Raw genomic sequence first — 24,042 nt, 5'->3', positions numbered from 1 at the left:
CACCTTCTCAAGCAGCCTGTCTCTGTGCTGCACGGGCTTAACATCAGGACTCACACCCTCCACGGACTCCCTCCTCAGTCTGAGAGACCAGCCGGCATGGGTGGCACCACGGGGCCTGTTCCCACCCCCACCCTCCCCCGCCAGCCCGCAGTGGAATCATCTTCTCGGGTTTCTGGTAATTTCATCAGGGCTGCATCATGTTGCTAAAGCCACAGATAACATCTCCTGTGGGTAACTCTTCCCTGCCAGAGTCCCCTGAGGCTGGACTGAGGCTCAGAGGAGGGACATTGGGGTGTAGGATGAGTTTGGGGGTGTCAGGGTCTGTTAGGTTAGCTGAGATGCTGGAAGTGTTGAGGAACACTGCCATTTGCCAATGGAACCTGTGGAAAAGGAGAAGGGGGCAGGAGCTGGGTAGGGGGCCTGGAGAGGCCCCTGAACTCCTGGAGCTGTTGTAGATTAAGCTGTCTCCTGATATCTCCAACTAGGCCCTCCTGACAAACCTCCAAACCCGGGTGGAGGCACAAAGACTCACCCCCTCCCAAGCCAGGCAGAGCAACTGGCCCCTAGCACAGGTCCACCTTAACTGGGCAGCCCTCTGGGCGGGATGTGTTGCTGATACTATCTGCGCAGACGGCAGCCCAGGCCTGAGTGCAGGACAGGCTTGCATGCAGCACACGCAGCTTCCAGCCTGCCACCCTGGCTCCTCATGCTGACTCTGCAGCCCTGCACCATGATCCAGGGTGCCTTGCAGCCTGACGGCCCTGGCTGGGGTTGGGATGCGGATGGGGACGATGACTGGAACGGTGCTGTGCTGACCCTGCTGGCGCTGGCTGTGGTGGCTGCCACGGCACTGGCTTTGCACTGGTTTGGCTCTGGGCATGACCAGGAGGCAGCAGGACCAGCGTCCATTGCCCCCGGGGCCCAGCCTTCTCAGGCGGGAGGAGCCAGGCCAGCCCTACCCCCAAAGACTAAGGTCAGTGATGGCGTCGAGGGACCCAGCTCAGGGCAGGGGAAGCCAGACCCTCCAGGACGCGGCCAGGGGAGTCCAGCGGCAGCAGGGGCCCAGGATCAGGAGCCCCCAGGAAGTGGAGGTCTGGCTGCCACAGCCGCACCTCCACTCAAGACACCTGGTGAAGTGGCCAGCGGAGGGGCCTTGGGACAGCAGCATGGTAATGCCACCCCAGAAGCCACCCGAGGTAAAGGAAGGGAGCCGTTCAGGCCAGGTGCTGCCCTCCTGGGTAGGAGCAAAGTAGGGGGGACATCTGCCCCCCTCCTGATACACTTCACCCCTCGGAGTCCTGGCAGAGAAGTGGAGGTACAGTTGGAGGCAGGAGGCGTCCGAGCCAAGGTGCCAGCTCACCAGGCCCCTGTCCACACAGCGGAACAGGACACCAGCCCCTGGCAACCAAGTGTGGGGCCACATGGCTCACTGGGGAGAGGCCTAGGAAGCCGGCAGTGGCAGGTGGACAACAGCTCAGGAGCTAGAACTTGCCAGCCCACAAAGCTGGACCTCCTACGCCTGGGCACTGTGGTGAGTGTGTGGGACACCGTGGATGCAGCCAGCAGCCTCTCTGTAAGCTCTAAGAGGCCCCTTTTCCCCCAGGAGCTGCCGTCATCACACACCCTGCAGACCAGGCCCCTGACAGGTGGCTCAAAGGTGGGGCGTGGGGAGAGCAGGCCTCCACTGGCCCCAGGCCTAGCCATGGACTCAGGGGCCAAAGCTGCTGAGAGCAGGGAGGCTGGGCCTCTGGCCCCCAGGGAGTCTCAGGGGTCCCCACCCTCTGTGGAAGGCTGGCCTTGGGCGAGGAGGGAGGTCCTTGTCACCAGGAGCTTCAGCCAGGCCCCAGGCTCCATGGGCCTGTGGCCAGAGGAACCGCGGTGGGGACGCCCCCTCTTGTCCCAAGGGCAGGGAACCACAGAAGCCTGCAATGCAGGGAAGGCCAACGGCTCTGGAGACCACTCCTTCTTCAGCTCACGGCCGGGCAGGACAGAAAAGTCAGGGGGCCCCAGCGTGGGAGAAGGGAGTGTATTCCGGCAAGGCCAGGGAGAGCAGAACAGTGGGCAGGTGGCCAACGTTCGGGGTGGAGGGAAGCCAGCCACAGACACCCTCAGCAGTGCCCCAGCCCCGAGCCCCTCAGCCACGCTACCCCCACGCATCCCTAAGCACCTCCCACCCTCAGCTTCCTCGCCCACAGCACACGTGCACTCCGGTCTCTTACCTGTAGCCCCAACTGCTCCCACCTCCTATCCTTCAGACTCTTTGCCCCTCAGAGTTAGCCAGGTTCCTGCTGGGGACGAAAATCTCAGAGCAGTGCCAGTGCCAGCCCCAGCCCCAGCCCCCGCCCCAGCCCCTGCCCCAGCCCCTGCCCCAGCCCCAGCCACCGCCCCAGCCCCAGCTGCTGTCCCAGCCCCAGCCACTGCCCCAGCCCCGGAGCCAGCCCCAATCTCAGCCCCAGCTGCAGCCGCAGCCCCTGCGCCAGCCCTAGCCCCAACCCCAGCCCCTGCTCTAGCTAGTGGGTCAAGGCCTACATCTCAGGAGCCCAGTGTGGCTCTCTGCAAGGGCAATCGGGAGAGGCAGATCTCAACCAGCTGGGGAAACCTTATTTCTATGGTTCTTAGGAGTCATCCCTTCCCCAGGCAAGAGAGGCCCCAAGGGAGAGCCTCAAGGGCAGCTCTGGAGAGCCTTAGAGATCCTGGCACTTCCACACCCTCTAAGAACAGAGAGTCTGATTCTCCTCCTGAGGGGTCTGTCCCCAGCCTTGAGGACAGGCAAGGCTACTCAGCCAGGATGGTCACAGGGGCAGGCACAGGGAGCCTGGCTGAGCCTGGACGTCAGCCACAGCAGAGAAGCTCCGAGATGATTGGGGCTCCTGCCCCCAGCCCTCCCTCAGGCCCAGGAGGAGATGGAAGCGTGGAGAAAGGTCTGGACTCCCTGCTGCCAGCCGCAATGCCCAGGACCCCCTCATGGTCCCCTGAGCAGACGCAGCCTGGCCCCGCACCCTCCCCTGCTGCAAGGCGGCACTCACAGCCTGTCTCCCAGCCATGGAAACGCAGCATGTGTGAAATAGCCAAGAGCTCTGAGCCGGAGATCAGCCAGGTGGCCCCAGAGCAGCGCCAGGGAGAGGCACCAGGGGAGAGGCCCAGCCCTGCAGGCGGCAGAGGGGGTCTCACAGAGAAGCAGAAAGAGGCCCGCAAACTCATGGTGTTTCTGCAGAGCCCTGGGAGCTGGGGGGTGGTGGAGGGGCCCTGGAAGCCCAGCTCCCGTGACTGCAAGCCGGCTTTGGCAGCAGCTCTGCAGCGGCGGCTGGACCTGGGCAGCTGCCTGGATGTCCTGGCCTTTGCCCAGCAGCATGGGGAGCCTGGCCTGGCCCAGGACACCTATGCCTTGATGAGTGACAATCTGCTGCATGTGCTGGGAGACCCAAACCTCTACCGGCAGCTGAGTGGGTCTCAACGGGAGCGCATCCTGAGCCTTCGTACTGGCCGGGGCCAGGCAGTGCTGGGGGTCCTTGTGCTGCCCAGCCTCTACCAGCTGAGCTGCTCGGGGATCACAAGGGGCCCTGGTGTGGAGCAGGCTCCTGAGGCCAGGCCTGCTCCCCTGCCTCCTCGCACGTACCTGCACGTGTTCAACCCCCAAGAGAACACGTGGCGGCGCCTGACCCAGGTGCCTGAGGAGGCCCCGCTGAGGGGCTGTGGTCTCTGCACCATGCACAACTATCTGTTCCTGGCAGGGGGCGTCCGTGGCTCCGGCGCCAAAGCTGTCTGCTCCAATGAGGTCTTCTGCTACAACCCTCTGACCGACATCTGGAGCCAGGTGCGGCCCATGCAGCAGGCCCGTGCCCAGCTCAAACTGGTGGCCCTGGATGGGCTGCTCTATGCCATCGGGGGCGAGTGCCTATACAGCATGGAGTGCTATGACCCACGCACAGACGCCTGGACCTCACGTGCGCCCCTCCCTGCAGGCACCTTCCCTGTGGCACACGAGGCTGTGGCCTGCCGTGGGGACATCTATGTCACTGGGGGCCACCTCTTCTACCGCTTGCTCAGGTACAGCCCTGTGAAGGACATGTGGGATGAGTGCCCCTACAGTGCCAGCCACCGGCGTTCCAGCGACATGGTGGCGCTGGGGGGCTTCCTGTACCGCTTTGACCTGCTGCGGGGCGTGGGTGCTGCGGTGATGCGCTACAACACTGTGACAGGCTCCTGGAGCCGAGCCGCCTCCCTGCCCCTGCCCGACCCCGCCCCCCTCCGCTGCACGGTTCTGGGCAACACCATTTACTGCCTCAACCATCAGGTCACAGCCACCTTCATGGTCTCCGAGGCGACTGCCCAGTTCCAGGCCAAGGAGCTGCAGCCTTTTCCCCTGGGGAGTAAGGGGATCCTCTGTCCATTCATCCTGACTGTGTCCCCCGCGGACCCACTGCAGACTGCCCTCTGAGCAGCTGCTGGAGCACCAGGAGAGCCGCTGCTTTCCAGGGAGACCCTGGGGCTGAGGGGTGAGGAAGTCTGAGGGCAGGTGAGGCACAGGGAGGTGGCTGGGACCCAGAACTTTCTGCTGTTTTTTCTGGGGCAACTTTCCTTTTCTGTTATAATAAGCCTGGTGATTTCCCCCATCCACTCCTCACCCCTTCCCTGAGAGAGCCCTCTCCCCTTTGGAGCCCAGGCTCCCTGTACCTGTGAGCTGATCTGTTTCCTGCCTTTATGACTCAGTTCTTGCCCTAGTTTCTTCCCTGGTTACCCAATGCCTCAGCTCACTCACAACCCCTCCTCAAGGCAGAGCTCACCTTTTCTGGGCTCCCACGAGCCAGGCTCCCCTATCACAGCACCAACCACACTGCCTGGAAATAATCTACCTGTGGGACTCCCCAGTGCTCTGAGAACCAGGGACTGATGCGTCCCCAAGGACCAGGACTCGGCCCACTGAGGAGCTCTGCAACTGCTGAGCCAAGGAAGGAGATGGCTGGAAACACAATGGCGCTTCCTATGTTCTGTCCCTAGGGCTCCAAGCTAGGCAAGGAGCCCACGAGGAGGTGGAAAGGGGAACTGGGAGCAAAGAAGTCCCAGGAAAACATCCTTGCCTCTGGGACTTGCTGCCCATCCTGTGGCTATGGGGAGCCTGCCTTGGGTCTCCCCAGGAACAACTCTGTAGCCCTCTTTTGTCTGATTGGTCCTCAAGGGCCTAGAGCTCTTGTCTGTGAAACTGCTCTGCTGTCTGTAGCCCTTGCCTATAACCCCAGCCCAGACCTGGCCAGGACCACTTGGGCTCACACCCCTCTGCATCCTTGTGGGGTCTCTGCCACCTGCTCAGCCCCTCCAGAAGTCCGCCCCACTTTCCACCAATGCCCTTTTTCAATGAGACCTGGGTTTCAGCCTAGCTCTGCCCCTTATTGGCTGTGTAGACTTGGCTGAGATATCTAACTTCGTTTTTCTCATCTGTAAAATGGAGATAGTGGATATCTGTCACTCAAGAGAGTTTGAGAATATAAGATCACCTATGCAAGCGCTTAGCACAGTACTCAGGATATATAACTGAATAAATAACGTTTCCCTTTACCCACTTTTGAACCCACCATAGGAAGTTGAATAAATCTGAACACTGCTACCTGTCCTGCCCTCTGAACTCGTTTGTCCCCGTCTGGTCCCTTTTTTCCTTTTTATTCTATGCTTGGCACTACTGGCACTAAATATGTTTAATTCATTGAAAGCATCTGCATCCTATCAGGTTTTGTTCACAAGGTAGGACAGAGAGGGGTTCTCAGGTTGTGCGTGAAAATAAATTTATTGAGAAACAAGCACTGTGCAAACAGCTATATATTTGGGTCGCTGTTACTCTGCCAGGTAGAGAAGGATCCGTCCCCCAGTGGCTTCTCTGCACAGGCAAACAGCAGCATGGTGGCCATGGGGGGAGGGGGCCTACTGCTTGCGCTTGGTCTCACTGAGCAGCTCTTGCCAGTTCTTCTCCATCTCCTCCTTGCAGTTGAGGAAGGCATCCTCCAGCCGCCGCATGGACTCTGCCAATGTGGGGTTGGTGCGCATCACCACCATGTCGTAGGCCATCCACGTGGCCTGCACTGCAACAACCAGACAGGCCCTGGTCAGGCCACAGGGTGGGGCTGTGGCTCTGGGGCAGCCCGGGGAGGGCCGAACGCCTCCAACTACGCTCAGTATCCCGGGGACCAGACCCCGCTGAGTCACCCGGTTACTTTAAGGAGAGAAAGCTGGTAGGCTACATGTCATAGGGCTCATAAAAACCCTTATTAAAACTCCTCCCTACACAAAGCAGTAATGAAACTTCTCTAATCTCACACAAGTCTTAACTTCTGGATACATCAGCCTATGACACTACAAGGCTGGAGGCCAGTGTGATATGAAATGTCAGGAACTATTAGAGTAAACACAGATCCTTACCTATCCACAGCTCACAGCTAGTGGTTGCAGGGTGACCCCCAAGAAGTCATAACACCCACCCAAGCTCACACGCTCAGTTAGGGTGACCACTCCCAGTCCTACAAGGTCCCAAGCCTCATGTTACCTCATGTCAGTGGCCTGGGATGCCTGCCCACCTCTACCCGGGCACCTTTGTGCTTTCATTAAGGCCAGTCCAAGGGCTCTTCCTGCTGGGAAGTTTTGCTGCGTCCCATGTTGGCTGTCCTTCGGTGCTCGCCACTGCACCGACAGACTTTGTTGATCTTTCCCTTTGAAAGCAACTGGAGGGCCGGCCCCGTGGCTTAGCGGTTAAGTGCGTGCGCTCTGCTGCCGGCGGCCCGGGTTCGGATCCCGGGTGCGCACCGAGGCACCACTCCTCCAGCCATGCTGAGGCCGCGTCCCACATACAGCAACTAGAAGGATGTGCAGCTATGACAGACAACTATGTACTGGGGCTTTGGGGGAAAAATAAATAAATAAAATCTTAAAAAAAAAAAAAAAAAAAAAAAAAAGAAAGCAACTGGAGGGCCATGTCCTCTGGGCCTACGGGTGAACATGGGCTTCTTGTACAAATTCAACAGAAGTGTGCAAAAACCCCACCTCCACACCCTCCTCTCTGCAGTACCCACCCCAATGGCATGGTTCTACCTTCTACAACTACAAAGAATATGGGTTCTCTCCCTTCTGCATGACAGCCAACCACAGTAAATACATCCCCTTCAAACTCTTCTTTTCTGGGCTAAAAAACACTGGATACTTCAGGAAACTATGTCCTCAAGGAAATTAACTAAAGAGGAGATAGGCAGAATGATTAATAATAAATGCACATGTATATCTACACACAACTGAGATCAGTACCGTGGCACACTTGAAGTTTTACAGAAAGTAACATCTGTTTGGCTAGGGAAAATTATTAGACGAGGTATGTGCAGTGTGTTAACAGATAGAGGGCATATAACTATATAGCTAGTACAGGAACTCTTGAACTTTTGGAAGCATAAGAGTCACTTGGGACACCTGTTAAAATGTAGACCGCTGGCATGTGTCACAACTCAAAGAGATTCTTGTGTAGCAGATTGGGAATGGTGCCTAGGAACCTGCATCTTAACAAGTATCTGGATAATTCTAATACAGGGAGCCTGCAGACCACCCTTTCAGATCACCTGCCAGGAGGTCCACGGAGCATGGACCTGGGAGTCAGAGCAGAGTTTGCTTCCCAGATTTCCACTTGCTAGCTGTGTGACCTGGAACAAGTGACTTAAATTTACTAATCTCAGTCTCCTCATCTGTAAAGGACAGACAACACCCCAATCTCGTGGCTTGCTGTGAAGATTAAATGCATGATATATGTAAACTGCCTAGCAAAGATTAGGTGCTCAAGAAAGGAGAAACTCTTACTCTAAAATAAATAGTTGAGGTGATATACCAAAAACTTACAGCAAAAGTTATACTTAATGGAAAAACTGTGGATACCTTCCCTTTAAGACTGGGATCAAACAAGGATTCCTCTAATAATGTTACTAGTATTGGAGATGCTGGTAAATGGAATAAAAATTTAAAAAGAAATAAGAGGTGTAAGGATTGGAAGGTAAGAAATAAAACTATCAGTATTTGTAAATTATAAAAACATATATGAAAGAATAAAGGTCCAATAGCTAAGTCAATCTTAAAAAATAAAAGCTAAAAGGGGGGAATATGCCCAATTAGATATCAAGACATCCTATAAAGCCCTATTTTAAAAAATAATGTGGTACAGACAAATAGATCAATGGAAGAAAATAGTAAACTCAGAGATAGACTCACGTATATATGGAATTTAGTACCTAATGAAAGCAACACCAAAAATCAATGAAAAAAGGAAAGTGTATTCCAGATGGATTAAAGATATAAATATGAAAGATAAAATAACATTTATAGATCAAAATTTAGCAGAATGCCTGTGATCTAGGGACTTCTTAAAAATTACAAAGCATAAGGCAAAATATTGGTGAATTTATTTTTATCAAAAATTTTTTTTCGGGGCTGGCCCAGTGGTGCAAGCGGTTAAGTACATGCGCTCTGCTGCAGCGGCCCGGGGTTCGCAGGTTCGGATCCCGGGCGTGCACCAACGCACCGCTTGTTAAGCCATGCTGTGGTGGTGTCCCATGTAAAGTGGAGGAAGATGGCCACGATGTTAGCTCAGGGCCACGCTCCCTCAAGAAAAAAGGGGAGGATTGGCATCAGATGTTAGCTCAGGGCTAGTCCTCCTCACAAAAAAAAAAAAAAAAATTTTTCAACAAAGGACAACATGCACAAAGTTTTCATACAAATGGTAGAACAGAAGAAATTTACAACGTCTAACTGATAATAGGTTAATATAAAGAATACTCAGGGGCTGGTCCGGTGGTGTAGTGGTTAAGTTTTCACACTCTGCTTCTGCGGCCCAGGGTTCGCCAGTTTGGATCCCGGGCGCAGACCTACGCACCGCTCATCAAGCCATGCTGAGGCGGAGTCCCACATAACGCAACTAGAAGGATGTACAGCTATGACATACAACTATCTACTGGGGCTTTGGGGAGAAAAAAGGAAAAAAAGAAGAAGATTGGCAACAGGTGTTAGCTCAGGGCCAACCTTCCTCAAAAAAAAAAAAATGCATAAAACTACTTCAAATCAATAACAATAAGACAAGAAATCCAATAATAAAAAACCCTGGAAAATAACAAATGTTGGCAAGGATGTGGAGAAATTGAAACCCTTGTACATGCTGGAGGAATTGTAAAATGGTGCACCATTGTGTAAAACAGTTTGACATTCCTCGGGAAGCTAAACACAGAATTACCATATGACCTAGCAATTCCACTCCTAGGTAATATCCCAAACAACTGAGAACAGGTACTCAAACAAATACTTGCACACAAATGTTCATAGCAGCACTATTCACAATAGCCAAAAGGTGGACACAACCCAAATATCCATCAATGGATAAATGAATAAATAAAATATGATACATCCATACAATGGAATATTATTCAGACATATAAAGGAATAAAGTACTAATATATGCCAGAATACGGATGAACCTCAAAAATATTATGCTAAGTGAAAGAAGCCAGAAACAAAATGTCAAATATTGCATGATTCCATTTATACAAAATATCCAGAATAGGTAAATCCATAGAGACTGAAAACAGATTGGTGGTTTTCAGGGGCTGTGGATAGAGAGATATGGGTGTGACTGCTTAATGGGTATGGAGTATATTTTTTGGGTGATGAAAATGTTTTGGAACTAGACAGACTTGGTGGCTGCACAACATTGTGAATGTATTAAACGCCAGTGAATGTATACTTTAAAATCGTTAATTTTATGTTATGTGAATTTCACACCTGAATAAAGAATTTATTAAATTTAAGATGTGCAGCAGGCACTGCTGGTGGGAGTATAGTCTAATTCAGCCATTCTGTGAAGTAATCTGGTAGTATTGCCTAAAATTATTACACAGGTCCATGAGCACAGATGTACAAAGATGTTCACTGCAGCATTCTTTTTGGTGACGAAGAGTTGTAGGCAATCTCAGTGTCTATCACTGGGGAGAATGGAGAAGCAAAAAAGTAGTGGCTCACCATGGGATACTATAGTGCAGTTAAAAGTAATAGATAGGATGTATATACGGCTACTCAAATAGGTCTTCATATATAGTCTTGAGTTTAAAAAGTATGATACAAGTTGGAGATATAGTACAATATAGTTTACATAACTTAAAAATACACGCATTAAAGACAAAAGTACAAATTTTACAAAAACACATACAAAAGGGATATACCCTCCCACCCCCGCAAAGGAATGGAAATAAAAGAGTATAAATAAATTAAAAAAATAAGTGAGGATTGTCATATGGACCAATGACAGTAACATGCTATGAACTGAGAAGCATGATGTCAACCTCTCTGCCAGAGAACCATAAAGAAAAACAAATCAACAAATAAAACCAAAATAATTAGGAAACAACAAATAAGGACCCATTACGGCAGATGCGGGAATGGAAAAGAACAAAGTCTGTCCCATCATCGATCACAAATTGAAAACATACTACACTCTCATCACTGTGCTAGGCAAGTGGGTGTGAAGGGAAACAAGCATATTCCAATACATATTTCACTGTTAGCATGGTACTAAGCAAGGGAGATGCCACGAAACTTAAGACAAGCTTTCTCAAAATGCATTAAAAAAACAGGGAGCTAAGATACATTCATTCTTTTAAAAAATATCTATTAAGCACCTAGTATGGGTCATCACCTGGTTAGGTTCTGGAGACAGAGCAGTGAGAAAAAATGTCAAAAAGTCTTGCCCATGACTCTTATATAATAAATAAGAAAAAGTGAACTTATATAGTATGTTAGAAGGTAATAAGTGCGAAGGAGAAAAATAAAGCACTGAAAGAGGGTTGAGAGCACTGGGAAAAAAAGATCTGCAATTTCAAGAAGGGTGCTCAGGAAAGACTTCTTTGAGAAAGCGACATTTAAATTATCTTTTGATGAATACAAGTTCTTAACATTAATGAAGTTTAATTTCTCAGTCTTCTATCGTGTTTAGAATTTTTTGCCTCTTGTTTAGGAAATTCTACCCTACCCCCAAAGTCACAAAGATATTCCACCCTATTTTCTTCCCAAAGTTTTAAAATTATTTTTGGTATTTAAGTCCTCATCGTTCTGAAGCTATTGTGTATGTGGGGGTAGAGAATCCCCCACATTTTTAATTTTTATTCTTATGGATAGCCAATTTTTCCAGCTTACTTGTTAAACAGTACCTTCTTTCCTCCACTGATCTACATGTCACCTCTGTTATGTATAAAAATCCTTGTGTGTGTGTGTATCTGTTTCTGGGCTCTCTGTTTTACAGATCTTTCTGGACTTATGATGTGGTATGCCCCAATAAACCCATCCTAAGTTGAAAATATCATAAGTTGAAAATGCATTTAATACATCTAACCTACTGAACATCAGAGCTTAGCCTAGCCTACTTTAAACTTGCTCAGAGCACTTACATTAGCCTACAGTTGGATCTAACACAAAGCCTATTTTGTAATACAGTGTTAAATATCTCACATAATTTATCAAATACTGTACTAAAAGTGAAAAACAGAATGGTAGTAAGGGTACAAAATGGTTGTAAGTGTATTGGCTGTTTACCCTTGTGATTGCGTGGCTGACTGGGAGCTGCAGCTTGCTGCCACTGCCCAGCATCACGAAAGAGGATCGTACTGCATGTCACTAGCCTGGGAAAAGATCAAAGGTCAAAATCTGAAGTACAGTTTCTACTGAATGTGTGTCACCTTTGCACCATCGTAAAGTCAACAAATTGTTAAGTCAAACCATCGTAAGTCAGGGACTGTCTGTATTCTGTTGTTCAACTTGTCTGTTCCTAACCCAATATGACACTGTCTTAATTATATAGTTTTATAACAAATCTTGCCAATGGTAAGGTAAATCCCCTGTCCTTGTCTTGCTCAGAAGTATCTTAACTATTTTTGGCTCTTAAGTCTCTCATAAATGTTTTAGAATCAACCTGTCAAGTTCCATTAACCCTATTAGGATTTTCATTAGAACTACTTTGAAGCCTTGAATGAAATTTGGGGAGAATGAACACATTTATTAGATTAAGTCTTTCTATTCATGAATCTGGCTACAGCTCCATTTATTTTGATCTTTAATATGTTAGTCAAGTTTTGTAATTTTCTTCATATAGGTGTTGCATATTTCTTGTTAAACTTCTTCCAAGCTAATTCATAGATGTGTGTGTTTTACTGTTGTAAATGGTGCCTTTAACAGAATGTGTTTTTATTCTTTGTTGCTGGTATGTAAAAATGCACTTAATTTTTGTATATTTTTCTTATATCCAGCCACCTTGCTAAGCTTTATTATGTCCAATAATATGTGTTTTAGACGTTCTACATAAATGTGGTAGCCTGCCTCCGAGTTGGCCCCAGTAGTCCCTGCCTTCTGGTAGTCACACCCTTGTGCAGTTCTCTCTCACATTGTACCAGAGTTGATCTGTGTGACCAGTAGAATATGGCAGAAGTGATGTTATGTCACTTCCAAGATTTGGTTAAAAAGACTGTACCCTCTGTATAAAGATTAGGTTATAAAAGACTGTACCTGCTATTTTGGGCTCTTTCTCTATTTCATATATATATTGGATCACTTGCTCTGAGGGAAGTTAGGTCATGACTAGCCCTATGGAGAGGCAACATAGAAAGCCTCCTGCTAACAGCTACATGAGCTCCAGCCTCCAGTCAAGTATCCAGAGACTGAAGCCATGGCCAATAGACTGACTACAAACTCATGAAAACCATATTCAGAACCACCCAGCTAAGCCACTCCCAGATTCCTGATCCTCAGAAACTGTGTGATAGTAAATGTTTTTTGTTTTAAGCTGTTAAGTTTGAGTTAACTTGTTATGCAGCAATAGATAACTAATACAGATTTTCGTATTGGGAATATGGTGCTGCTGTAACAAAAATGTAGAAGTGACTTTGGAATGTGACAGTGGGTGGAAGCTGGAAAAACCGGAAGGATTTTGAGGAGAGCATTAGTGAAAGTTTCAAGCGCCTCAAACACACTGTTCATAGGATTTTGGATTAGGGACTTAAAGAGAAGTGGGGAAATTTTATTGGAAGCTGGAGAGGATTCTTGTTATGCAGTGGCAGAAAGTTCAGCAACACTGTCATAAGAAATAATGTGGAAGGTAGAAAATGTACCTAATTAACTATTTATTCGGATTTACCTACATGTTTAACATTTTATTTGTTTTCCATTACCTTGTGCATTTCAGACCTTCCTTCTGGGATCATATTCCTTTTATTTGAAGTATAACTTTTAGTAGTTCCTTTACAGCAGATCTCTTTGTGATAAATATTGTTAGTTTCTGTTCATTTACAAGTGTCTTTATTTTGCCCTCATTATTGAAAGATAATTTTGCTGGATGCATAATTCTGGATCAATAGTGTTTTTATGACATTTAGACATTATTCCACTAACTCCTGATTCTCATGATTGTTGCTGAAAATACATTCCAATTGTCATTCCTTTGTACGATCTCTTTCTTTCTGGCTTCCTACAGTTTTTCTCTTTGTCTTTGGTGTCCTGAAGTTTCACTATTATGTGTCTAGGTGTGGATATCATTTTATTTTGCTTACAATGTGTTTTGTTTCTTGGATCTGTAATTCGATTTTTCATCAGTTCTGGAAAATTCACAGACATTATGTTATTAAATATCATCATTGTTCCATTGTCTCTAATGTCTTTTTTTCTGAGATCCCAATTAGATATATGTTAGACTTTCTTGGTCTGTATTACAAATCTCTTAATCTCTTCATATTTTTAATTTCTTTATCTATTTTTGATGCATTGTTCTCCAATTGATTAATTATCTCTTTAATTATTGTTGATTTCATTTCTATCTCACAACTATATTTTTCCTTTTTAGAAGCCTCGCTTGTGGTTTTTTCAAATCTGTCTATTCCTGAGTTTCTTTTATGCTAATCTTTGTAATTGCCTCCATTACTTCTTTAACTATTTTATATATAGCTATTTACATTCTGCATCTGACATCATCTACAGTTCTGGGAGATCTAAATATATTGATTCTTGTTTCTGTGGACTTTCAGTCATGGATCCATTCACCCATTGACAGACACTTAGGTTGTTTCTGTATCTTGGCTATTATGAATAAAGCTGCAATGAACATGGGAGTGCAGATATCTCTTTGAGATACCGATTTTACTCCCTTCATTTCCCATAAGTGGGATTGCACACCATATGGTAGTTGTATTTTAATTTTTTTGAGGAATCTCCATACTGTACATTGAGATCTGTGATTATATTTTTGACAGTGTGTAGAATATCTCCACCTCTATGTAAAACTGGTACTTACAACTCAGTGTCTCTATAACTGAACACACTTTTCCCTACCTCCTTCCAAACCTGCTCCTCTTTCTGTTTCCCAAACTCTCATCTCCTCACTTTTCCACTTCCCTCTTTCATTCAGCAAACTCATGTTCATATTTTAATCTTAGCTGAGAAGTCATTTACTCTAGGAGGACTTCCTTGGCTCTTATATTAAATTAGGTTCCCCTTTTGGCTATCCCATAGCACCATGTAGATTATTCAGTCTTAATATTTGTCAAAATCTATTGTAACTACTTGTTTAGTTATTTTTCTTGCTTATATGACCATCAGCTTCAGGAACAGGGACCCCACAACAGTACTGCTAAAGGACTGTACATTGGGAAAAGGGAAATAATCAGATCTTTTGGGGATGACTGGACACTGCCTCTGAACTGACACTAATTTCTGGAGACCCAAAACATCACTAACAGTCAGTGCAGTGACCTACCAGTCAGAATAGGGGCTTATGGAGGTCAGGTGATCAATGGAGCTCTAGCTCAGGTCTGTCTCACAGTGGGTCCAGTGGGTCTCTGAACCCACTTTGTGGTAATTTTCCAAGTTCTAGCATGCATGATTGAAAGCAGATTTACTCAGCAACTGGGAGAATCCCCACATTTGTTCCCCGATCCATGGAGTGAGGGCTATTATGGTAGGAAAGGCCAAGTGGAAACCACTAGAACTACCTCTATCCATGAAAGTAGTAAATCAAAAGCAACACTGCATTTCCAGAGGGACTGCAGAGATGAGTACCACCATTAAGGACGTAAAAGATGCAAGGGGTAATTTTCACTACATTCCCATTCAACTTGCCTATTTGGCCTGTGCAGAAGACAGATCTTGAAGAATGACAGTGGATTATCATAAACTCAACCAGGTGGTGACTCCAGTTGTAGCTGCTGTTCCAGATATGGTTTTGTTGCTTACCCAAATTAACACATCCTCTGGTACCTGGTATGCAGCTATTGATCTGGCAAATACTTTTTTCTCTGTACCTATTAATAAAGACCACCCGAAGCAGTTTGTTTTCAGCTGACAATGCTAACAATACATCTTCACTATCCTAACTCAGGTATATCAACTCCCCAGCTCTATTTCATAATTTAGTCATCAGGGACCTTAATTGCCTTTCCCTTCATCGGGACATCAAGCTGGTCCATTACGCTGATGATATTATGCTGACTGGACCTGGTGAGCAAAAGAAGCCAGACACAAGAGTATACACTGTGTGATTCCATTTATATGAAACTCTAGGAAAGTACATCAGTTGTTGCCTGCTGCTGGGGAAGGGCAGAAGGAAACCTTTTGGAGTTATAGAAATGTCCTGTATTTCAACAGTAGTGTTGATTACACCTGTGTATACATTTGGCTAAACTCAGTGAACTGTACACTTAAAATATGTTTATTTTACTGTTCATAAATTATACCTAAACAAAGGTAACTTAAAAAACAAGAACACTATTTATCAAAGCTTATGGGTTACGGTAAAGGAGACATCTTTTTAGATAGCTCCTTTAGATACATTTAGAGATAAATCCACAGCCCCAGTGTTTTCATGACTTAAAAAGGAAAAAAAGTAAATGAACATAGCACTCAATTCAAAGTTCACATACAAAATTAAAAGGAAAATAACAAATTGGGAAAAATATTTACTACAATTTTGAACAATGACTTTATATTCTTAATACATAAAGAGTTCTTACAATTCAGAGATTCTATCACAAATCTGCTATTCCCTTCTTGTTCTCTCAAGACTGAGTTAAGGCTAGCTCCTTTTTTTTTTTTTTTTGTGAGGAAGATCAGCCCTGAGCTAACATCCATGCCAATCTTCCTCTTTTTGCTGAGGAAGACCGGCTCTGAGCTAACATCTATTGCCAATCCTCCTTTTTTTTCCCCAAAGCCCCAGTAGATAGTTGTATGTCATAGTTGCACATCCTTCTAGTTGCTGTATGTGGGACGCGGCCTCAGCATGGCCGGAGAAGCAGTGCGTCGGTGCACACCCGGGATCCGAACCTGGGCCGCCAGTAGCGGAGCGCACGCACTTAACCACTAAGCCACGGGGCCGGCCCCAGGCTAGCTCCTTTTAAGTCTTTAGTTCTGCAAAAGCTTTCTAATTGGTCTTCCTGCCTCCAGTCTTCCCTCTCCAAACCATCCCTCACATTGTTACCAGAGGTATCTTTCTAAAACACTAGCCTCTTCCTTCAAATCCCAAATGGCTCCCTATTACCTAGACAAGAAAGGTAACACTCTGTAGCTTGGCCTTGAAGATCCTTCTTATCTTTTCAGCCTCTTCTTTCTTCGGCCTGCCACTTTGTGAATCCCATGTGCTAATCTGGCTCCCTGATTACATCAGGCCTTCCCTCATGGGCACATGGCCTTGGCTATCTCTTCTGCTGGACTGCCCATCCTCTCTACCCCCAGCACTCCTACCTCATCTGTCCAATCTCTACTCCTTCCCTAATGCTCTGTTCAAAGCCTCACTTGCCTCCCCAAGCAGTCAGCCTCTCCTTCTCTGCTTCCTCCCCAGGACTCAGTGTACACCATTATTAGTATTTGCCAGAATATAATTTTAATACAAAATTAAAACGTGTTTTAATTTTAATTTATATATTTAAATTATAATTAGTCTCTTGATGTCTGTTTCCAGCCCCCACCCACTTCTACTAATGAAGGAGCATCTCTATTCAACTTTGTATTCCTAGAATGGCACATAGTAGGTGCTCAGTAAATGCTGTTAAATAAGAGAATATTTAATTAGATTGAAGGAATTATATAACTTATCGTGGAAAATGAATTATAGAACTTTTTTAAAAAGGTAGTTTAAAAAATAAATAAAAACCTTTCAAGTACATAGGCAAAAAAATTGCAAACATTTCTCAGTAGAAATTTTCTAAAGCCAGTTGTCATGAATGGAGATTGTCTGCAAACTAGCAATGTCCCTAAAAATGGTTTGTTTTCATTTGAGTAGAGTATGCATGCTTTCTAAAATTTGTTTTACATTCTGATTTTCTCTAGCAAAACTTAGGCTCACAAATTATAAGAATTATACATATTCTGAATTAGTAAGGAACAAATTGAAGAAATTATAATGGTATCACTACCACTGCAGGTTACCACTTAGTGGAAACATGTTGAATATAATAACAGATTAACATTCTTTTCCAAAAATGGAAAAATTTGTTCAACTATATTGCTGCTTTATTCCACTGAGCTGTACCTCTCATTTCAGCAGCTTACTAGTCTTAGCGCTATCACTCTGAACTCTTTTTCGTGTGTAAGGAAGACCAGCCCTGAGCTAACAGCCGAAGCCAATCCTCCCCTTTTTTGCTGAGGAAGAGTGGCCCTGGGCTGACATCTGTGCCCATCTTCCTCTATTTTATGTGGGATGCCGCCACAGCATGGCTTGACAAGTGGTGCGTTGGTGTGCGCCCGGGATCCGAACCTGTAAACCCCAGGCCGCCAAAGCGGAGCGCGCACACTTAACCACTGCGCCACTGGGCCGGCCCCTGAACTCTTTTTATTTAAACAATTCACAAATTCACAGAAAGAGTGTTCCAATTCTTTCTACAGGTATTATATTAATATCATTTATCGTTTGCTGAGTATTTGAGTTTGGGTCGGGCACTGTGCCCAGTTACAAAAGAAGAAGTCACTATTTCTGCCCTCAAGAAGATAACAGTACAGCTGTAGGAATAAGATGCAAACACACATAAAATAATTAGAAAACAATTTAAGGCAATATTCAGTGGTAAGTGTCAAATTGTGTAGTGGTACAGAAGTTGAGAGGTGGTCACGGAAAGCCTTGTTAAGAAGGCACTTGTTTTGAGTTCAGAAGTGTCAGGAGGGGCCGGCCCGTGGCTTAGCGGTTAAGTACCCGTGCTCCGCTACTGGCGGCCCGGGTTCGGATCCCGGGCATGCACCGACGCACCACTTCTCCGGTCATGCTGAGGCCGCGTCCCACATACAGCAACTAGAAGGATGTGCAACTATGACATACAACTATCTACCGGGGCTTTGTGGGGGATAAAAAAAGGAAGAGGATTGGCAATGGATGTTAGCTCAGAGCCGGTCTTCCTCAGCAAAAAGCAGCAAAAAGAGGAGGATTAGCATGGATGTTAGCTCAGGGCTGATCTTCCTCAAAAAAAAAAAAAAAAAAAAAAGAAGTGTCAGGAGGATCTGAGCTACTGGAAAGAAGGGGGAAGGCACTCTCCCTGGGAAAATATCCTACCTGAGATTTTCTCCATCTCTTCCAATAGCTTTTCCAAGTCTTTATTCAGGTCTGACAGCATTTTCAGCATGTTGTCATAGTTTCTTTCCCCAGGGTCAGAGTCAGCCATCTAGCCAGTGCACAGAAAGAAGATGAAGTGAGACAGATCAACATTTCAATTCCAGCTCCACTACTCACAGCTGGGTAGCCCAAGCCAGAAACCTGAGGTCATCTTTAATTCCTTCTTCTCTTATCTTCCTGACCTAAGTGGTCACTGAAACTCACCAATTTTATTTGTTCATGGAATAAATGTTTAGTCATTTATGCGTCAGGAAGGCCCAGTGCTTGGGAGCCACCAGTGAACTAAACCTTGCCCTTGTGGAACTCATAGCTTGGCCCAGCTCTTTAAAGCCTCTCCTATCAGTCCCTTCTCCCTCTCTCCAAGGTTGCTGCTTTCACTGAGGGCCATTCTCTTATCCATCATCGCTTATAGATTTACTAAGCATCTACTATGTGCCAGACACCTACTATGGCTCTGTGATACTGCAGTTTATTTGTGGATCCAGATAGACAAAACCCATGCTCTCATGGAGCTTCCATTCCAGGGGGAGAGACGGATAACAAACATGTTAGCAGGTTTGTAAATATACCTTCAGTTTGTGGTCACTGCTACAAAGAAAATAAAGCAGGGCGGTGTAATAAAGAGGATCTTTCATGGGGAAGGTGCTTTAGCTTGTAAAGTCAGAGAAGTCCTTTCTAACAAAGTGACATTTGAACTGATACCTGAATGACAAAAAGGAGCTGGCAGGTAAAAATCTGGGGGAAGAATTCTACACAGAGGGGATGGCTCAGGAAAAGGTAGGAGTGGCCCTGCTGTGTTTTAAGGAACAGAAAGAAAGTGTAGGATGAGGTTGAGGAGAGGAGTGGTATGAGATGAGATCAGCTAAGCAGGCAAGAACTTTGGTTTTATTTTGAGCGTGAGGGAAAGCCACCAGACGTTGACAGCTGGGGATTATGTGATTATATTTTAAAATAATGACTTCAGCTGCTGTTTGGAAAATGGACTGTTTCAAAAGGTTGAGAAGAGGCAAGAGTGGGAAGACTAGTTAGTCAGGAGGGCAGCAGAGTGGTCTAGAGATGACAGTGGCTTGGACTAGGTGGTAATAATAGAAATGGTGAGAAGTGGAAGGGTTTGGGTTATATTTTGGAAGATGAGCCAACAAAATTTGGTAGAGGATTTGATACGTCTAGGTTTGCAGGGGCAAGTGATGGGAAGAGAGAAATCAAAATGACTCCTAATTTTGGTGAGAATAACTTGATAGATGGTGGTGTTATTAACCGAAATGGGGAATACTAGGAGAGGAGATTAGAAGGGAAACCAAGAGCTCTATTTTTAACATATTAATATGAGATGCCTATTACGCCTCCAAGTGGAGATTCAAATCGGCAGTTGAATATATGGGCCTGGAGTTCAGGAGAAAAGTTGGACCTGAGATATAAAGTTTAGAACTAATGCTACAGGCTCTGTTCACCTTTCACTTAGACTACTGTCATAGACTCCTCACTGGTCTTCCTGCTTGTAGCTTCATCTTGTACAATCCATTTTACGGTTCATCTCCAGAATGACCTTTCCTAACATGCAAATCTGACCACGCAACTCTGAAATCCTTCAATAGCTCCCTATTTCTTTCAGGATAAAATAAATCTCTTTACTATAGATATAAGATCCTTCACAATCTAGCTCCTGACTGCTCCCATTTTCATCCAGTTCCGAGTTGTGGCCAAATAACTGACAAAAGCCTTGAGAGATTCATAATATAATGAGATATTATTTAAAATCTACAAGGGTTGTATATTTCCAAGAGATGTAATGAAAAAAGACCCATGAAAATAACACAAAACTCTGTAAAGTTAAAAAAAAATCTCTACAATTTTCTCACAAAAGAGCTAAAGAAATGCAAAATGGAATAAAATAATTCTATCATGTGGTGGTTACAAAAATCTGTGAAGGCAAAGAGGTAGGTAATGTGTGGGCTACTTGCTCAATTCATTAAGTTATAAAGTTCCAGTTATATTTTTTTACCCATAAATTCAACACATATTTATTGAGCTCTATTTTAGAGTCTGAAGATACAGCAGTGAACAAAACAGATTAAAATCCTTGTTCTCGTGGAATTTATATTGTAGTGGGGAAAGGAGGCAATAAAAAATATTAATAGCAAAATAAATATAAGGAAGGGATAAGTACTAAAGAAAAAAAGTCAACCAGATGTGGAAGGTGGGAGTATGTGTAGGGTGGTGCTGCAATTTAAATAAGTGTGCAGGGAAAGCCTCGCTGAAGTGATTTTGACTAAAGACCTGGAAGAAGTAAAGGAATGAGCCACACAGATATCTGGGGAAAAGCGCAGCCAGGCAGAGAAAACAGTAAGAACAAAGGCCCTGAGCTAGGAGCCTGCTGGATGAGCTGCAGGAAGAGCAACGAGGGCAGTGTAGTTGGCACAGAGAGAGTAAAGGGGAGAGTAGCAGAAGATGAGGTCAAAACCTGGGGAGTGGAATTATGGTGGGCCTTGTAGGCCATTGAAATGACTTTGGCTTTTTCTTTCAATGAGGTGGGAGCGTGGAGTGTGATAATCTGATTTACATGTTAATAAACCACTAGGTTGAGAATAGCTTGTATGCACATGGGTGAAGGCAGGGAGACTAGTTAGGAGGCCACTGGAATAATGCAGGTGAGAGATAATAACAGCTCAGATCAGCATAGGAGTGATGAAATTAGTATGGAGGAGGATGATTTAGGGTATATGTTGAGGACAGGGCTGACAAGATTTGCTGATGAGTCAATGTGGAATCAGGGACAACGCTAACGTTTTTGACTGGGTAACCAGAAATGGCGGTACCATTAACTGAGATGGGGTAAGACTGGAAGAAGCTGGTTTGCATGGGGTAGAAAGAACTCAGTTTTGAACATACTAAGCTTAAGATACCTATGAGGCATCCATGTGGGGATGTTGAGTAGGCAGCTAGATAAATGAATTCAGGGGAGAGGGTAGGCTAGAGATAGAAATTTGGGAGTCATCAGCATATAGGTGATATTTAAAGACGTGAGAACGGGTAAGATCAAGGGAGAGGATGCAAATGGAGAAGAGGCCAACATCAAGATGAAGGCAAAGGAACCAGCCAAAGAGACTGAGGAAAAGGGGCCAGAGAGGTAGAAGGAGAACCAGGAGAGTCATGTTCTGGAAGTCAAGCCCAGACTCCCAGAGAGTCACTGGATCCCAGCCAATGTCCTCTGATCATTATGAAATGTCAGCAAGCTGAGAAGACAACTCTAAAAAGTACAAGAGAAGGGAACTCCAAAAATTGTATGCGATAATATAGGTACTTCCTTAATGGGTGAGTAACTTACAATGCTGAGAAGGTAGGGAATTAAGATAGAAAATGTTTAAGAGCATAAAAAAACTAGAATTATTGTGAATATTGGGTATTTTACGCATTTGTATGTTTAAGCGAATTTGGCCTATTAGAATAACAGGTCAGCTTTGTCATTCCAGTTTAAAATGTGTAATTGATTATGGGTTGTAATTGTAAGTCAAAATCTTAGTAAGTTTATAAAGAGTTTTAGGACATTTAAGAGAAGGTGAGGCTCATCATATTTATACGTTTTTTTTAAAATAATTTTATTTATTTATTTTTCCGCCAGAGCCCCAGTAGATAGCTGTATGTCATAGTTGCACATCCTTCTAGTTGCTGTATGTGGGATGCGGCCTCAGCATGGCCAGAGAAGCGGTACGTTGCTGTGCGCCCGGGATCCGAACCCGGGCCGCCAGCAGCAGAGTGCGTGCACTTAACCGCTAAGCCACGGGACGGCCCCTATAAGTTTGACTTAGGATATTTATAAGAATTATTTAATAAAGTGGGAAGGTTTGTTACGACAATTGAGGTACCAAAGAAATTGAATATATTAAGTTTATAGTTAAATGAATAAATGTACATAGAATAAAAACATTAAGTTACTATTAAAATTTGCTAGACCTTGAACAAGATTAAGAGTTTAGAATAAGATAATCTTATTTAGAATTAAAAAATCTAACAAATAATCTTATTTAGAATAAGATTTATAAACTAAACTTAAATGTTCAAGGAAGCCTGGATTTTTAAATTAGTAACTTTAATAAAATACTAATTTTTAAGACCAAAGTAAACATTCAGAGTCTTTTCTCTGCCTAAATAGTGACTTAAAGATTTTATTTATTTATTTTTTTTTCCCCCAAAGCCCCAGTAGATAGTTGTATGTCATAGCTGCACATCCTTCTAGTTGATGTATGTGGGACGCGGCCTCAGCATGGCCGGAGAAGCGGTGCGTCGGTGCGTGCCCGGGATCCGAACCCGGGCCACCAGCAGCGGAGCGCGCGCACCCAACCGCTAAGCCACAGGGCCGGCCCCTAAATAGTGACTTAAAAGGCACCAAAGCTCATATTTATCAATATCTACCCCTGTCCTCATATACACCCTAAGCTTCAGTCATATCAAATATTTAATTTGGCAAATTTGGGTACCTACTATATGCCAAGCAGTACTACAGAAACTAAGTATTAAAAAGAAAGTAAGTACAGGGGCCAGTCCGGTGGCATAGTGGTTAAGTTCTCGTGCTCTGCTTCAGTGGCCCAGGGTTTCCAGGTTCGGATCCCCGGCACGGACCAACACACCACTTATCAAGCCTGTGGCAGATGTCCCACATATAAAGTAGAGGAAGATAGGCACGGATGTTAGCCCAGGGTCAATCTTCCTCAGCAAAAAGAGGAGGATTGCCAACAGATGTTACCTCAGGGCTAATCTTCCTCACAAAAAAAAGAGTGAGTACACAGTCCCTGCCATCAAGGAAATCAGTCTGGTGAGGAAAAAAAAAATTGTTGTAAAGCAGGATTCTTTGAAGAGCAATAGCCATTCATCAAAAAGTCCTTACTCAGTTTCAAACCAAAGCCTTCTCACATAAAATGGCCCTTACAGCCATGTCACTGAGAATTCTGAAAACACCATGTTCTCTCTTGCCTCCATGCCTTTACACATATCATTATTCTACTGCCTGAAATGCCCTTCTCTCGCTCTTTCTTGTTTTTTAAGACTCGGCTCAAGGGTCACTTCTTCTAGAAGTCTTTCCTTACATTTCCCACCAGCCAACTCTGAAGGTCGGTCTGCACCTCTTTTACATTCGTACAGCTTCTATATCTACTTCTAGTGAGACAATATTTTAAGCATTTAAATCTTTATAAGAACCCTATAAGGTAAGTCCTATTATTATTCCATTTACAGATGAGAAAAACAAGCCTCAGAGAAGTTAACTAAGTTGCTTAAGGTTGGACAGCAAATGCACACAGATCTGAGAATTGGGCCCCAGCAGTCTGTGCTCTCACACACTATGCTCCTGGTATTCAATAAATTATTGATAAATATATGGCGAACAGAACTGATAAAATGTAGTAAGCAACTAG

The 24,042-nt window shown here is 45.2% G+C and overlaps 2 protein-coding genes across 2 annotated transcripts in view; one reads left to right on the top strand and one right to left on the bottom strand.

Moving 5' to 3' along the window:
* Window positions 1–706: 706 nt before the first annotated feature.
* KLHDC7B (kelch domain containing 7B) lies at window positions 707–4,438 on the top strand. The gene is made up of 2 exons (XM_004438011.3): window positions 707–2,376; window positions 2,509–4,438. The coding sequence occupies exons 1-2, from the start codon at window positions 707–709 to the stop codon at window positions 4,436–4,438; spliced, it is 3,600 nt and encodes a 1,199-aa protein (XP_004438068.2).
* Window positions 4,439–5,767: 1,329 nt separating this feature from the next.
* The window catches only part of LOC101387243 (carnitine O-palmitoyltransferase 1, muscle isoform), a 40,347-nt gene continuing 22,072 nt past the window's right edge, over window positions 5,768–24,042 (bottom strand). The window contains exons 19-20 of the mRNA XM_087448628.1: window positions 18,575–18,683; window positions 5,768–6,071 (exon numbers count right to left, since the gene is read on the bottom strand). Of these exons, the coding sequence (XP_087304754.1) occupies window positions 5,914–6,071; window positions 18,575–18,683 (267 nt within the window). The 3' untranslated portion in view covers window positions 5,768–5,913. The remainder of the gene's footprint in view (window positions 6,072–18,574; window positions 18,684–24,042) is intronic.

Source organism: Ceratotherium simum, chromosome 25, assembly GCF_057802395.1.
Source record: "Ceratotherium simum simum isolate JZ-2026a chromosome 25, ASM5780239v1, whole genome shotgun sequence".
In the NCBI taxonomy this organism is placed as follows: Eukaryota; Metazoa; Chordata; class Mammalia; order Perissodactyla; family Rhinocerotidae; genus Ceratotherium; species Ceratotherium simum.
This window is presented reverse-complemented; position numbering and strand designations above follow the sequence as displayed.